Source organism: Ovis aries, chromosome 3 (assembly GCF_016772045.2).
Source record: "Ovis aries strain OAR_USU_Benz2616 breed Rambouillet chromosome 3, ARS-UI_Ramb_v3.0, whole genome shotgun sequence".
Taxonomy (NCBI): Eukaryota; Metazoa; Chordata; class Mammalia; order Artiodactyla; family Bovidae; genus Ovis; species Ovis aries.
The window spans coordinates 221,192,843-221,208,250 of NC_056056.1; the positions used below are offsets into that span (position 1 = coordinate 221,192,843).

At 61.6% G+C, this 15,408-nt stretch overlaps 1 protein-coding gene across 5 annotated transcripts in view; it reads left to right on the forward strand.

Moving 5' to 3' along the window:
• The window catches only part of PRR5 (proline rich 5), a 53,496-nt gene extending 38,310 nt beyond the window's left edge, over positions 1 to 15,186 (forward strand). For 4 of the 5 annotated variants that reach the window (XM_027968199.2, XM_027968197.3, XM_042247868.2 and 1 more), the window contains 6 exons: positions 1,363 to 1,411; positions 2,876 to 2,933; positions 7,579 to 7,670; positions 7,991 to 8,131; positions 12,607 to 12,742; positions 14,247 to 15,186. In XM_027968199.2, coding sequence (XP_027824000.1) covers positions 1,363 to 1,411; positions 2,876 to 2,933; positions 7,579 to 7,670; positions 7,991 to 8,131; positions 12,607 to 12,742; positions 14,247 to 14,725 — 955 coding nt within the window. In that variant the 3' untranslated portion in view covers positions 14,726 to 15,186. Of the gene's footprint in view, positions 1 to 1,362; positions 1,412 to 2,214; positions 2,507 to 2,875; positions 2,934 to 7,578; positions 7,671 to 7,990; positions 8,132 to 12,606; positions 12,743 to 14,246 lie in introns of those variants that run through there. The other variant, XM_042247869.2, reaches the window with a different exon arrangement.
• Positions 15,187 to 15,408: the final 222 nt, after the last annotated feature.

The following is a 15,408-nucleotide window of genomic DNA, read 5'->3' on the forward strand; positions in this document are numbered from 1 at the left end:
CCTAGATAGTATATTCAAAAGCAGAGACATTGCTTTGCCGACTAAGGTCCATCTAGTCAAGGCTATGGTTTTTCCTGTGGTCATGTATGTATGTGAGAGTTGGACTGTGAAGAAGGCTGAGTGCTGAAGAATTGATGCTTTTGAACTGTGGTGTTGGAGAAGACTCTTGAGAGTGCCTTGGACTGCAAGGAGATCAACCCTGGGATTTCTTTGGAAGGAATGATGCTAAAGCTGAAGCTTCAGTACTTTGGCCACCTCATGCGAAGAGTTGACTCATTGGAAAAGACTGATGCTGGGAGGGATTGGGGGCAGCAGGAGAAGGGGATGACCGAGGATGAGATGGCTGGATGGCATCACAGACTCGATGGGCGTGAGTCTGAGTGAACTCCGGGAATTGGTGATGGACAGGGAGGCCTGGTAGGCTGCGATTCATGGGGTCGCAGAGTCGGACACGACTGAGCGACTGAACTGAACTGAACAGCTTGTACCACTATCACCGCTATCTAATTCCAGGCCGTTTTTATCACCCCCCACCCCTCCCCACCCAGACCCCTTAACAGTCATTCCCTATCACCCCCCCCCACCACCGCCAGCCTCTGGGAGGTTCAGCCCACCTCATCTGCATGGGTTTGCCCAGATGTTCCCTATAAGTGGAGTCATAGGATAATGCACATGGCCTTGGCGTCTGCCTCTTGCCCTCAGCCCGGTGCGCCTCCACGCCCGGGGCTTGACTGGGCTGGAGCAGGTATCAGCGCCTCACTTCTTTTTATGCCTGGATAATACCCCATTGTATGAAAACACGCCCTTTTGTCTCCCCAGTCCTGTGCTGACAGACGGTTGGGTGGTGTGCACCCTTCGGCTGTTGGGGGCATCCGTGTAGGAGACCTCGCGTGGATCTCTGTTCCCGCTGCTCCAGGGTCTGCACCTAAGGGTGGGGTTCGGGGGTCCACACCGAACCTCAGGTCTACACTGAACCTTTTGAGGAGCTGCCCAGCCCTTGTCCGCAGTGGCCGCGCCGTCTTGTGTTCCTTCTCACCGAGTGTGAGGCGTCGGTTTCCCCAGCTTCTCCCCGGCATCCCGGCAGGTGTTACAGCCTGGGGCCTGGATTCTAACAGTGCCGGGGTGGGTATCAGGGTCTGGGTTTGGTTCCAGCGGTGACTGGCAGTGGTCAGCCTCCCCCTGACCTGACTGATAACGTCTCCCCCGCATTACTGGCCACTCGTCTATCTTGGAGAAGCATCTGGCCACATCCTCCGGTTTCTGGGCCGAGGGGGTTGGTCTCCCACTGCAGGCGGCCCCCACCCCACCCCCACCCTCACCAGCACCATGGGTTCTCTGACTCCTTCCCCCCAACCCCCACAGGCAGCTGCTGAAGACGGAGCTGGGGTCCTTCTTCACGGAGTACCTACAGGTGGGTGTGCTCTGCTCCCCGTCCGGCCCGGGGTTGCTTCCTGAGTCGGCCGGAAAGGACGGGGTAGGAAGAGGGTGCCTGCTCCTGGTGGGTGCGTGGCGCGCTGGGCTCGAGGTGTCTACCTGGGCGTGACTCAGTTTCCCCAGCCAGCCAGCTTGGGTTGTTGGGGCGCTTATGCGATCAGAGGCAGGTGAGGACTCAGAACCCTGCCTGGCACGGGGCTCGAGGTCACTTTTGTGACTGGTTGCCCACCTCTTCCTGGAAGATCAGGGTTGGTTTCCAGAGTCCCAGTGTTCTTCGTCTACAAGCCCTGGGCCGTGTCGCCCTGAGCCGTGTCGCCCTGAGCCGTGTCGCCCTGAGCCGTGTGGTGACAGTGTTAGCGTGGCACCGAAGTCACCCTTTCCCAGGTGCTGCAGAAGCCACAGGCCTGCAAACAGAATGAACACACTGGGCCCCGGGGCCCCCGAGGTCGCACAGGCAGGAAGGCCGAGGTGGTGCATGCAGGGGTGTCCTCATGCAGGCTCCCCAACACCCCCCCCCGGGAGAGGGGAGGTGAGAAGCAGCCTGGGGCTCCTCCCCATCCTGTGGGTGTAGGGTTGGTTTTTCACTTAACAGCTTTATTGAGGTGTGAACTGATACATTGCACGGCCTGTCCTCTGAACAGTGCGCAGTGCAGTGGTGTTCGGCATACTCACAGCTCTTCTCGGGGGCACAGACAGCTGTCCCCACTGTCCGTCACCCCGAAGGGCGACCCTGTCCTCGACCCCCTTCCCCTCTCCCCGCAGCCCCAGGCCACCACTGATCTGTTTTCTGTCTGGATCCGCCTGTGTGGACATTTCACATCGGTGGGACTGCATAGCCGTGGCCTTTTAGCCTGGCCTCTCTCACTGAGCACGGCGTTTTCGAGGCTCCTCCACGTCGTGCCTGTCAGAGCCCCGTCCCTTTCTGCAGCTGAGTGACGTGCCCTCGTGGGCCGGGGCTGCTCCCGGGTCCTCGGCCCCCGGACTGTTCCCGCCCTCTGGCTGCTCCAGCTGTTGCGAAGGCCACCTGGCGTTGCTCGAGGAGTAGTCCCGGGGGCTGCCGTTTGAGCCTCAGGTGGACCATGGCCCCGCTCGCGCCATCCTTCGGTCACGGAGCCCCTCTTGCCTGAAAGACCCTCCTTCCACGTGGGGTTCAGGGGCAGCTACCTGCCCACCCGCTCAGCCTGGAGCGGGAGACCCCGGCCTGGCCTGTCTCTGGGGGGCAGGTTGGGGGTTCCTTACCCACTTCTGTCTCAGAACAACCTGGTTGGGTCAGTCGCCCGTGTCCACTAGGGGAGCTGAGATCCCAGCTCTGGGGCAGGCGGGCTGTGGGTCGTCAGTGGGCCCCTCCCCCTCAGGGCCTCGGCTGCCTGCTGGGAAGTGTTGGGGGCCCTGGGTCCCCCCACCCCAGGGCGGTGACGGCATCTCCACGTGTGCCTTGCAGAACCAGCTGCTGACGAAAGGCATGGTGATCCTGCGAGACAAGATCCGCTTCTACGAGGGTGAGTGTGGCGGCTCGGGGCCAGGAGCGGTTGCTGGCTGCTTGAGGGCGTGGCGCCTGGGCACCCTGGCTTCACCTGGGCTCCACCTAGGGCTCTGGGGAGGTGGGGTGGCCCTCCCAGGCGAGGGGGCTCAGAGGGGCAGGAGTGATGTCTCGAGGGCAGCGGGGCCAAGATCTGATCTTGGGAAGGGACCTTGATGGGGCCCTGGAGGGCCGAGGGATGTCGGGGAGAAGGCCTCTGCTTCACCTCACTGCCCACGAGGCTCTCTGGCCCCCAGGGACCCCGTCCCAGCAGCCTGGGAGAACCCCCATCAGGATCTTTGAGGACCAGATGGGGAGTGGTCTAGACCCGGGACATGGCAGAGTGGGGAGTCCCCATCCAGAGGAGCAGCTGACCTGGGCTCCCGGCCGAGGTTTGGGGCCCCGTGAGGCCTCTGGGTCATTGTACCCATTTCATAGCTGGGGACAGGGCAGTGGTGGCCCTCAATTCATCCAGAACCATGGTGTGTGTAAGAGGTGGAGGTGGGATTGGAACCCAGGGCATCCGGGTCCAGAGCATATCCCCTTTGCCCTTCTAGGGACCAGACCAGGAGTCACAGCTGGCCTCTCCACCCATGGTGGCCCTCAGTGAGGAGAGGGGGGCTCCTGACCAGGCCCAGAGCTCTGGAAGGACAGGCCAGGTCCCAGAAACATTGGGTTCCCCATGTTTGTGGGCTGGAGGGTGATAAATGCAGGGTGTTCGCCTCCTGGTAGGGGTGGCTTGGCATAGAGATGAATCGAGTTATGCAGAGAACCCAGCTCAGGCTGATTACGTGCTGTTGCGGGCCTGCTGTGTGCCCCGCCCCATGCAGGCCAGGCCCCTCTGTGCCAGAGCCAAGCCCCACACACGCCCCCCTGTGCTGAACTCATCCCAGCAGCTTCCATCGCCCAACTCGCCCGACAGACCCATGCAGAAGGTTCCATCGTTGTAGCCACTGAACGCTGGGGACACTGAGGCACAGGGGGGCTGAGTCACTCGCCCGGGCTACACGGCCCCTCCCTGGCAGCCCGGTGCCCGAATCTGCACTCCTCTCTCTGCTGCTCCAGGTTTCCCCTCGCATCCTCACTGACCCTGGAAAGCAAGGGCCTCAGCCCATTTCACAGAGGAGACTGAGGCCTGGGACACTCAGCATTAACTCAGCTGTGTCCTCTGTCCCTTCTGCACCAGCTCTGCGTCTGTTGGGTGGAAGCGGCCAAGGCAGGAGCCTGAGAAGGGCCGTGAGAACCACAGATGTGGGGACAGGAGGCACAGGCCACTGGGGATCTGGGCGAGCTTCCTGGAGGAGGTGGCACCTGAGCCGGCAGGAGGATTTCCTGGCGGAGGGGCCCTCCCACACCCCTCTCCTGACTCGGCACATTCCAGCAATGCCTGCCCTCCCACCAGCTCCGGCCCAAGGGAGCTGGGCCCTTTGGAGAAGAGGCGCTTTGTGCAGCTTGGTGGAGTCTTGCCCATGGTGGCTGTGGCCACCAGGCCACCCAGCAGGGAGCACTAGCCCCATCTAACCTCTCCTGGCCTCGGGGACTGGCACGGAGCTCCAGGCTCGGGGCCAGAGGGCCTGGCCTCCAATCCCCAGCTAGCCGCAGACACGTCATTTCCCTCTGTCCCCACCTCGGTGCTGGGGGTCAGGTAGGCTCCATCAGTGCACTCCCTACAGGTCAGGCCCCGGGGTGGGGGGGCCTCTGGGGAGCTGGAGGTGGACCTGGGCCCTGCCTGGCAGGGGCTAACAGCCCAGCTGGGCACACAGACATGGAGCAGACAGCGACAGTCCAGTGTGATCGGTGTCAGGAGGAAGGGAGGCCCTGGGGAAGGGCGGGTTGGCTCCACCTGGCAGTCAGGGAGGGCTGCATGGAGTCAGGCCTTGAAACGTGGTCTTTTCAGGAGGACATGTGGCCTCCTTCAGCCCATGCGGTGGGGACAGGGGCCAGCCACACCCTGAGAGGCAGCCTTGGGAGCCCACCCTACCCCACTGCCTTCTACCCCAGTTTAAGTCCCAAAGACTGCTCCCTGTGGCCAGCCATGTCCTCAGCCCATGCCTCTGCTGGGAGGCAGGTGGCCCCACACAGGGCAGCCCCAGGATCTTGCCACCTGCCCACTCCAGCCTCCAGTGAGGCCTTGAACGTTGCTCCTGAGCAGACTGATTCCTGGAAATGTGGGAAGCTCCAAGGGGCCTTGAAATGGCAGCCTCCCTCCAGGGAACACATTCAAGGTGACAGTTCCAAGGACTCAGCTACAGCTGGGGTCATTTCTCAGCAGGCAGACACTCAGGGTCTCAGGGGGACCCAAGGGTCTTGCGTAGGCTCCAGGCCTTGGACTTGGCCTTGTCCTGCAGGAATCCCGGCCGGTTAGAGGTCAGGCCACCCACCTCCGCTGCAGTGACCCTCACACGCTCACCTCTGAGCCCCTTCGGTGGCCTTTCCAGCTGCCCTGGGGTCACTGCTATCCCCGGGCTGCCTCGGACTGAGACCTGAGCAGAGGTCAGCCCGGCACATCTCTGTCTCCGAGGCCTGCATGATCAAACCAAAAAGGAAGGTAAACAGGCTGACCAGACCCCCATCCCAGAATCGGCTCAAGGGCTGTCCAACCCTTGGGCAGTCCAGGTCCTGCTGGGTTGGTTGCGAACCACAGAGGTCCACCGGTCAGCGTCAGGCTAACAGCGAGTGCCTGCTACGTGGCAGCGCTCAGCCTACTGAGCGTGGACACGTGGATCATGCCCATTTCACAAAGGACCGTATGAGGCTTGGGCTGATGGGGGCTTCCCGGGGCCAGGCTTGAACGCCACGTGCCTGCCTCACCGCTGACAACCCCAGCGCCCCCCCGCCCCCAGTCCCCGGGCGGCAGAGCGCCCAGCCAAGAGACGGGGCCGAGCCTCCTGACCCCTGGTCTGCGTGCTGCTCTGCCTGGGCCCGTGCTCAGTTTTACAAGGTCTCCTTTTCCCCTGCATTTCCGCCAGACGCGGGCCTGGCGCGCGCCCAGAGCCGCCCCACGGCCGCCCGGGAACTGAGCTGCCTTTCTTCTCGCCTGCGACGGCAGGGACCTCAAGGGACCTTTGTGTGCAGGCCAAGCTCCTCAAGGGGTGGGCACCCACCGTCCTGGGTTCCATGCAGCCCGCCGTGGAGCCCCCGGGGAAGACCGGGAGCTGGCCACCAGGCAGACGGGTCATATGCAGAGACCCCCTCCTCCCCACGGTCACCCTCCCCCTGCCAGGCTGCCCTCTCCGAGCCTGGCACCTCAGACCAGGGGACTTTACAGGTTGGGGGCACCCCCAGAACGCAGGGAAAGGGAACTGAAAAGGAAGGGCCCTTCACCAACCTGGTTCCCAGGGAAACCTCCAGGAGCCGGGTGTGGGTGGTGTGGTCTGGGAGGCTGGCCAACCTGCAGTCTGCGGCCCTGGCCACTCGGCTCCCAGGGACACCACCACGCCCGTTGTGTCCCCAGCCGACTGCTGGTCTGGCTTCCCGTTGGGGGTCCCGGCCAGCAGCAGAGCCCTCAGTGACACACCCCGGCAGCCTGCTCGTCCTGAGCCGGCAGCCTTCACCCCGGCTCTCCGCTTGTTCCAGGCAGGAGGGCTAAGGGTTCAGCACTTGGCATTTCCTGGGGATGCCCAGAGCCAGCGCAGGAGTACCTCAAAATGTCCCTCCCCTGAGGGTCTGTCCACCCTGTGGCTGGCGTCGCTCCTTCCTGTTGTCCAGATGCCTGCTTCCCATGTGTCTGCCTCCGCAGTTTCTGTGCCGAGGGTGTCAGCTCACCAGGCAAACCCTCGGCTAGCACCTCCTCCAGGAAGCCCTCCCTGCCTGACTCCCTCCTGCCTGGGACGGGTCTCAGCTGTTGAAGGCCGTCATCCTGGCTCCCCAGGGCCCACCCTAGGCAGCCCCAGGTGGTGGGGACAAGGGCCCTGAAGGAAGAGACCCTCTCCGAAGCCCAGCTCTTCATCTACCCGGTGGGGTCACTCCCCGCCCCTCACCGCTCCCAGCCCCGATTGCTGCTGTCTGTCAGCGTGGTGGGACTCGGGCAGTTCAGGCTTAGCTGGGTCCCTGGTGCCAGGCCTGGCACAGTGTAGGTGCCCTGCGAGTGTCTGTTGGAGGAGACAGACAGACAGGGTGGCAGGGGGCAGTGGATGAGACGAGGTGTGAGTGGAGCACCCAGGGGCTTGTGTGTGGTGCAAACAGGAACACACCCCCCCATACCTTCTCTGCCCCAGGCCCTGCTTTGTCCAGCTTCCTTCTGTCAGCTCTGGGAGAGGAGTATTAACAGCGGCGCCCGCCCCCCCCCCCCGCCCCCGCACCGCACAGTTTGCAGATTTTAGTTCCCCAACAAGGGATAAAACCCAGGCCCCCTGCAGTGGGAGCTCGGAGCCCCATGCCCTGGGCCACAGGGCAGCACCCCCCACACAAACCCCATTATTTTTGTGGGGAAACTGAGGCACCAGGAGGAGAAGCAAGGGGTCCCGGTCTATCGACCCGGCTGGTCCGGGGGGTACCTCCAGGGCCTCGCGTCAGCTTCAGGGACCGCGCCCTCCCCGGGTGCGAGGAGGTGATGCATGACTTGGGAAGACAGAAAGTATCTGCCGGTGCCCCTGGGGTGTTGGAGACCATCCCTGTGCCCACAGGACAGAAGCTGCTGGACTCGCTGGCGGAGACCTGGGACTTCTTTTTCAGCGACGTGCTGCCCACCCTGCAGGCGGTCTTCTACCCGGTGCAGGTGAGCGGCCCGGACCTGGGGGTGGGTGCGCCTCCACTCTCCGTGGGCCGTCTGCGCCTGCGCATGCTGCCCCCTGCCGAGATGGACGGAAGGCAGCCCCCTCCCCAGGACCCCAGGAAGACCTGAGCAATGCTCAGTGCCCCACACAGGAGGGTCTCTGTGTGTGACCCTCCCTCTCCCAAGGAAGCTGCTGGGGCCCTCTCTCCTCGGAACAAGGGTCGTCTGGGGAGGAGGGCAGGGTGGCCGGGGGCCTGGGGGTCAGCGGGTCCGTCCCAGTGTCTTGGGGGCTCTCGGTGACAGAGGTGGCCACGTGTCTGCAGGGCAAGGAGCCGTCGGTGCGCCAGCTGGCCCTGCTGCACTTTCGGAACACCATCACCCTGGGCGTGAAGCTAGAGGATGCGCTGGCCCGGGCCCACGCCCGTGTGCCCCCCGCCATCGTGCAAATGCTGCTGGTGCTGCAGGTGGGTGGGGCCCCAGGCACCGGGGCAGGCTCCCTGGGGACAGAGCCTGGTTCTTGTCCATGTGAGACCCACCAAGCAGGGACCCTCGGGAAGAACCTGGGAGGGAGAGGAAGCTGCCGGAACATAGGAGGAGGCTGGCCTGGAACCCTGCGGGAAGCCGTGGTGTGTGGACAGAGTGTCCCCGGGGCTGGGCCCCAACATGCCCCCATCCAGCGGTGGGGCTGGGGACCACCACTTCCCACTCCCTACAGCAATTCCAGACCTTCCTGTTGGACCTTTCTGCAAACCGCCACACCCCGTCATGAGCACGGCACCCTACAGTGAGCCAGCTTACCTTGCTGTCACAGCTCGGGGGGAGCACCATCAACCACCCCACCTCACAGGCTCACAGGGAAAAGAAGAGTCCTTGCTTGCCTGAGGCAGACAGGCTCCAAACCCAGCTCACTGTCCTGAACCCAGACGTGCATGCGCAAGTCCTCCTAAATTAGGGTCTGTGAGGTTGGTCAGGGGGGAGACCCAGGGCAGCTGGTTGAAGATTGCAGAGCAAGGAAGGGGCTGATGAACCTTGAGGGCTGAAGGGTCCAGAGGCTACTCTTGGTGGGAACTGGTTGTCCTGGCAGTGAAGCAGGGTGCCAGGCCTGCAGTGGGCATTTCGGAGGGATTTAGGTCCGACCTGGCTGGGTTTCTGTTGATGGACAGGGCTGTTGATCCAAGGGGACAACAGAGGATGAGATGGTTGGATGGCATCACTGACTGGATGCACATGAGTTTGAGCAAGCTCCGGGAGTTGATGATGGACAGGGAGGCCTGGCATGCTGCAGTCCGTGGGGTCGCAGAGTTGGACCCAACTGAGCGACTGAACTGAACTGGCTGGGTTGCCCTGGGTCAGGGAGGGGCAGGGAGCACCTGGAGGGACTTTGCATCTCAGCCTGTCTCCTCATCTGTGTGATGGAGGAGGACCACCTCCCTGGGGGCAAGTTCAAGGATGATGGGAAGAAACCGGTGCGGAGTCCTCCATGGTGCTTGCTCTTGGGGGCAGGAAGTGACCACACTGGGCTTTCTAGCTGAGGAATAAGGTGTCACCTTGATCCCAGGCTTCCCTGGTGGCTCAGTTGGTAAAGAATCTGCTTGCAATGCAGGAGACCCAGGTTCGATCCCTGGGTTGGGAAAATCCCCTGGAGAAGGAAGTAGCAACCCACTCCAGTATTCTTGCCTGAAAAATCCCATGGACAAAGGAGCCAGGCTGGTGGTAGTCCATGGGATCTCAAAGAGTCAGACGTGACTGTGGGACTAATTTTTACTCTTTTTTTTGATCCCAGGAGGGCTTCCCTGGTGGTTCTGACAGTAAAGAGGTCTGCCTGCCTGCAGTGCGGGAGACCCAGGTTCAATCCCTGGGTCGGGAAGATCCCCTGGAGAAGGAAATGGCAACCCACTCCAGTGTTCTTGCCTGGAGAATCCCATGGATGGAGGAGCCTGGTGGGCTGCAGTCCACGGGGTGGTAGAGTCGGACACGACTGATCGACTCCACTTTGATCCCAGAGCAGCTCCTGGGTGGGGGCCAAGCCAGGGCAGTGCTGACCCCTGGTGGTCCCTGTGCCTCGTGCAGCTCCTGGGCTTGGGCCCGTCTTCCCCCAGCATCGTCCTGCCCCGCCTGGCTGCCGTCCGCACACCAGCCTCGGCCCTCTGCCCTTGCCTTGGCCTCCACTTTGCATGGCCTTGTCCCAGCCCCACGGTGAACTTGACCCCGGTTTTCAAGCCCCAGCTGGACCCGGTCAGCGTGTGTTGAGGGTCTGCTGTGTTCTCCAAGCGCACTGAGTTCCCCAGCCTGCTGAGTTCCACCTGTGGAGTCACAGTTCCTTTTCATGGGGTCCTGGAAGCTGAATAGCAGTCATGTCCGATTCTTTGCAACCCCACAGACTGTAGCCCGTCAGGCTCCTCTGTCCATGGGGATTCTCCAGGCAAGAATACTGGAGTGAGTTGCCATGCCCTTCTCCAGGGGATCTTCCCAACCCAGGGATTGAACCCAGGTCTCCCACATGGCAGCAGATTCTTTACTGTCTGAGCCACCGGGGAAGAAGCCCTGCATCTGAGCTCACCCAAATAACCCAGCCCCGGGGCCCCGTTTCCTCACTGTGCAGTGGGGAGCAGAGACCAGGCTTCATAAACAAGTCCTGGGAATGAAGGGACATACGGTTTGTGCACCAGCCGGCACAGCTCAGCAGTAACATCCTCACTCACGGTGCTGTGGTTGGGGGCGGGGACAGTTCCTCCATGTTCATCTGGATGACTTCTGGGGGCATCCACAGGGCTTCCCAGGTGGCCCCGTGGTGAAGAATCCTCCTGCCGATGCAGGTTCCACCACTGAGTCGGGACTGTAGCCTGCCAGGCTCCTCTGTCCATGGGGTCGCAGAGAGTCGGACAGGACTGAGCGCACGTCACTCTGGGGTCTGTAATAAGATGTTCCTTCTTTCATTTCTTTGTTTTGTCTGTTTATTTGTGGGGGTTTCTGTTCGTTTGCTTTGGGTTGGGTTTTGGCATGCAGAACCTTAGTTCCCCAACCAAGGACTGAACCCATGCCTCCTGCCTTGAGAGCACAGAGTCTTAACCACCAGACCCACCCGGGAAGTCCTCCCCTCTTTGATTTCTGATATTAGTCATGTTTATCTTCTCTTTTGTTCTTCAGTAGCTTGGCTAGAGGCTTGTGGATTTTTTGATCTTTTCAAAGCTTTTGGTTTTGTTGGTTTTCTCTACCCATTTTTGTTTTCCGTTTCACTGACTTCTGCTCAATTTCTTTTTTCCTGCTTACCTTGGATTGAGCTTGTGCTTCAGCTTCTAGTTTCCTAAGGTGGAAGCTTAGACAATCAATTTTGGACTTTTTTTATTTTCTAATGTATCCATTCAGTACTTTAAATTTCCCTCTAAGCACTGCTTTTGATGCAGCCCATAAATTTGAATGTTACATTTTCATTTAACTCAAAATACTTAAAAATAGGTCTTGAGATTTCTTCTTTGACCCACATGTTAATCAGAAGTGAGTTGTTTAAGCTCCGTGTATTTGGAGATGATCGGTTATTCTGTTTCTGGTTTAGTTCTTCTGTGGTCTGAGAGTAGACATTGATTTCTGTCCTTACAGATGTGTCGAGCTGTGTTTTATGGCCCAGAATATGGTCTGTTTTAGAGAATGTCCCATGTGAGCTTGAGAAAAATGTGGATTCTGCTGTTGGACGAGGTTGTCCATAGATGTCGATTGTGTCGGTTGATTGATGGTGGTGCTGAGTCCATCTGAGTCCTTCCTGGTTTTCTCTGCTGGATCTGTTTCCAAGCGCTTTCTCTATTTTCTGGAGCCGCTAGCTGTGGGAATGGATTTCTCTGTTTCTCCTTGCAGCCCCATCGCTTTTGGCCTCCGTAGTTCCCTGTTCTGTTGTTAGGTGTGTGCACATTAGAGATTGTTGTATCAACTTGGAGAATCAACCTCTTTATTGATAGCTAATGATCTTCCTTACTCCTGCTAAATTTCTTTGGTCTGAAGTCGGTCCAGTCTGAAATTGGCATGGCTTTTCCTGCCGTGGTGGGTGAGCTGTGATCTGTTAACACATTTAATCTCTTGCATTCCCTCACTTCTCCTCTGCGTGTGTTTCTGCCCTTTAAGTGGCTTTCTCATAGGCAGCATAGAGCTGTATTCTGTTCCTGTTCTGAACTATCATTTAACATTAATTTGGGTGTGTCTTGTTTCTTAACTGTTGGCAGTCCTTTGAGAATGATCCATTCATTCGGAAACATGCTTCATTCAGCAGCGCTCACTAAATCCTGCTGTGTGCCCAGCCCTCTGCCGGGGCTCACAGCTGGGTGGGCAAGACCAAGGCTGTCCCGTGGGCAGCCTCGTTCCTCAGGCCTTGGTTCCAATGAAATGGGAGCAGGTGGAAAGCCCTTCAAAGCTCCGGGTGAGGGGAAGTGTGCAGCGTGGGAGGGGGATGGGTGGTGCTAACAGATGGGAGGGGCTTGACCGCCCAGCTCAGATGCTGCCCTGGACCTAGGCCCCGCCCCTGGGGGCAGCCTTGCCTGCCTGCAGTGCTCCGTGGGACAAGTGGGTGAGGTAGGGGGCCCCGGCGATGAACTTGGCCCCAGTGACTGCCCAGAGCCTCTGGGAAGCCAGCTCACAGCCGTCCGGGTGGGGGTTCAGGGTACCTGGCCTGATTTGGCCTCAGAGCCTTCTCCACGGACATCGCAGCGTCCCAGCCACACCGGCTGCTGTGGGCAGCGGGCCCCCACGAGAGCGTTGAAGCAGGAAGAGGCTCAGAGGTTCCAACCGGAGAGACGCCTGGAAAGGGAGGGTGCAGTAGCCCCTGCCATGGGGGCCAAGACTGAAGAGAGGGGGTGGGTCGGGCCATTTGTGGTGGCCTCTGAGCTGCACCCGGCTGGGCTGGGAGGCAGGGGATAGGCTGACCAGTGACCTTCCTGCCCTCTCCCTTTCGCAGGGGGTGCACGAGTCCCGGGGCGTGACGAAGGACTACCTGCGCCTGGAGACACTGATCCAGAAGGTGGTGTCGCCCTACCTGGGCACCTACGGCCTCTGCTCTGGCGAGGGGGCCTTCACACACTCCTGCATCCTGGGTAGGGGTCGCCTGGGCCTGGGGTGGAGGGCGGGGTGGCCCCTGGCCCCATCCACACCTCTGCCTGGGAACCCCAGCCTCCAGTGAAAGGCCACACCGAACCAGAGGTGCAGACGCGGCAGGTCTGCCCCGAGTACCCCCCGGCCATGTGGCGTGCGGATCACTGGGCATACAGGGTGGGTCACCTGGGGGTCCCTCCTTAAGGGCTGACCTGGTGGGCAGACAGCATTAGTGGTGTTGCTGTGGCTCCTCTGAGAGCCCCCCAGAGGCCCCTGCATCCGCCACAGAAGTCATGTCCGTGCTAGGTCCTGGGGTCGGGGTTTTGCTAGGACCTAGCACATGCAATGACCCAGAGCCCAAGAAATTCAGGCTTATTTGGGGGCTCCTGGGGTATGTGGAGGGATTATGGAGTGGGCGTGCCTGGGCGTCCTGGGGCTGCTGGCCGCCTTGGTTCAGTCAGCAGTGTCAGCTGAGCACCTGCTGGGTGCCAGCTTCTGCTGTTGGTCCTGGGGTTCAGGGGGGACCACACCCCACTGTCAAGGGTTCTTGCCACCAGGGGAGGCAGACAAGTGAGTAAATCATCCCCAGATGAGTGCTCAAGGTGACCCCTGCCAGGTGACATGAAGTGACCCATGCCGTGGGTGAGGCGCTCAGGGAAGGCCAGGCCGGGGGCTCAAGGGCAGGGAGGACCTGGGCCTGGGACGAGGTACGTGAAGAGGACCCGGGGGCCAGCTGTACATTGTATGTCCAGAGGGCCCATCCACCTGCAGGTCTGAAACCTGCCCAGCGGCATGCCTCCTCTCAGGTGGGCCCCAGCAGCTGGAGGAAAGCTTTGAGCCCCCCCGGCTCGTGCGGCCCTGGACCCCGAGACCCCTGCCAGGCCAAGAGGGAGCCTGTCTTCCGTGGTCCACGAATGGCCCGTGGGCCGCTGGCCACGCTCATCCCTGCCACCTGGTGGTCGCTGCATGGAACCGCAGGTCCTGAGCTGGGGAGACTGCGCCCCGCCCCCATGGCCGTCCTCTCCCCGGGGTTAAGAATAAACCCCAGCCCTGCCCTCATCCTCTGCCCCATTTCAGCATTTGCCACTGCCTGAGCTGTGGCCCCCAAAAGGGGTTTCTGCCCCCCCCCACACACACACACAGTAGGACCGCAGCTCTGAGGGTGGGGACTCTGTCCGCCTAGGTAGGTGCTGGCGTGTAGCAAGTGCTTGGGCCTGGTGACTTCCCGCGGGTCGGAACGTGGAGGTCCGTGCACCAGGTGCGCGTGTGCGAAAGGGCGATTCCGTCGAGCCCCGCCCCGTCCAGGCTGAGGGGGCAGGCCGCGGAGAGGAGGAGGGACCCCCGTCCCCGGGATGGCCGCAGGATCCGTGGGTGCGGGGCTCGGACTCCCTTCCCTGGAGCGGCCGCTGGGTGCAGAGCCGGGCGCGTGGTGGCTGCAGGAACCGGGGTTGCTCCGCGCCTGGCCGGCCATGCCTGCTGACGCCCTCTCCGCCTGTCTCTCCGCAGAGAAGCACTACCTGCGGCGCTCCCGCTCGGGGGACGTCCTGGCCAAGAACCCGGTGGTGCGCTCCAAGAGCTACAACACGCCGCTGCTGAACCCCGTGGCGGAGCACGAGGCCGAGGGCGCGGCGGCGGGCGGCGCGGGGATCCGGCGGCACTCGGTCTCCGAGATGACGTCCTGCCCCGAGCCCCAGGGCTTCGCCGACACGCCCGGCCCGGGGCCCGCTGGTGCCTTTGGCACCTCCCCGTCGTCGCCCCCGTCGGGACCCTGCCCCAACAGACTGTACCCGCCGGCCCAGCCCCCCAAGCCTGGCCCGGGTGCGGCCCGCGGCTCCCCTGCCTCTTCCAGCCCCGAGAACCTGGTCGACCAGATCCTGGAGTCGGTCGACTCGGATTCAGAGGGGATCTTCATTGACTTTGGCCGGGGCGGAGGCTCAGGCACGTCCGAGTTTGAGGGGGCGGGGGGCCGGCAGAGCGTTGTGTGACTCTAGCCTCGCGATTCTACCGAACCCGCGTGTGTGTGCAGTGCGTGAGCGCGAGCGTTTTCTACTCTCCCGTCCAGACTCCTGTCGACCTCGGCCACTTTGGCATTCCTGTCTTTGTCAGAAAGACTGTTGCCAGATTCCCCCACCCACCCCCAGCACCTTTGTTCTGGGGCGTTGGGGGCCCAGCAGGTGCCTGGCAGCCTTGTGTGCGTGTCTGGGCATGGCCTGCACCCCAGCCCTCCAGCATCCACACCACGGAGACTGTGAACCCCTCAGCTTGGCCAGGCCCCTGGAGCGACCCCAGGGTGGATGGCCGACCCACCTTCCCTCTGTCACTCGCCTGGGGCCACAGCGAGACCACCTGTACTCCACTCTGCCCCAGACCCTCCAAGCAGCCTGCCCTTGCTCTGCCCAGGGCAGCTGTGGGCAGGGATTGGGTGGAATAAAACCTGTCTACCTGGCTCCGGAGCTGTGTCTGCGACACCAGGCCACGCGGACATCTCTGCAGGGTCTTCAGCCCCAGGCCACTCACCGGCTCAGCAGGGCCTCCCCTTCCTGTTCTTGGAGGGGACAGGCTCCCAGGTCAGCTCTGAGCCACCGGATGGGGGCCTTCTGGCCAGGGGTGGGGGGAGACCGTGACCCATTCCAAGGGCTCCCCTCCTGTGGAGTCAGTTTTTGGCTGG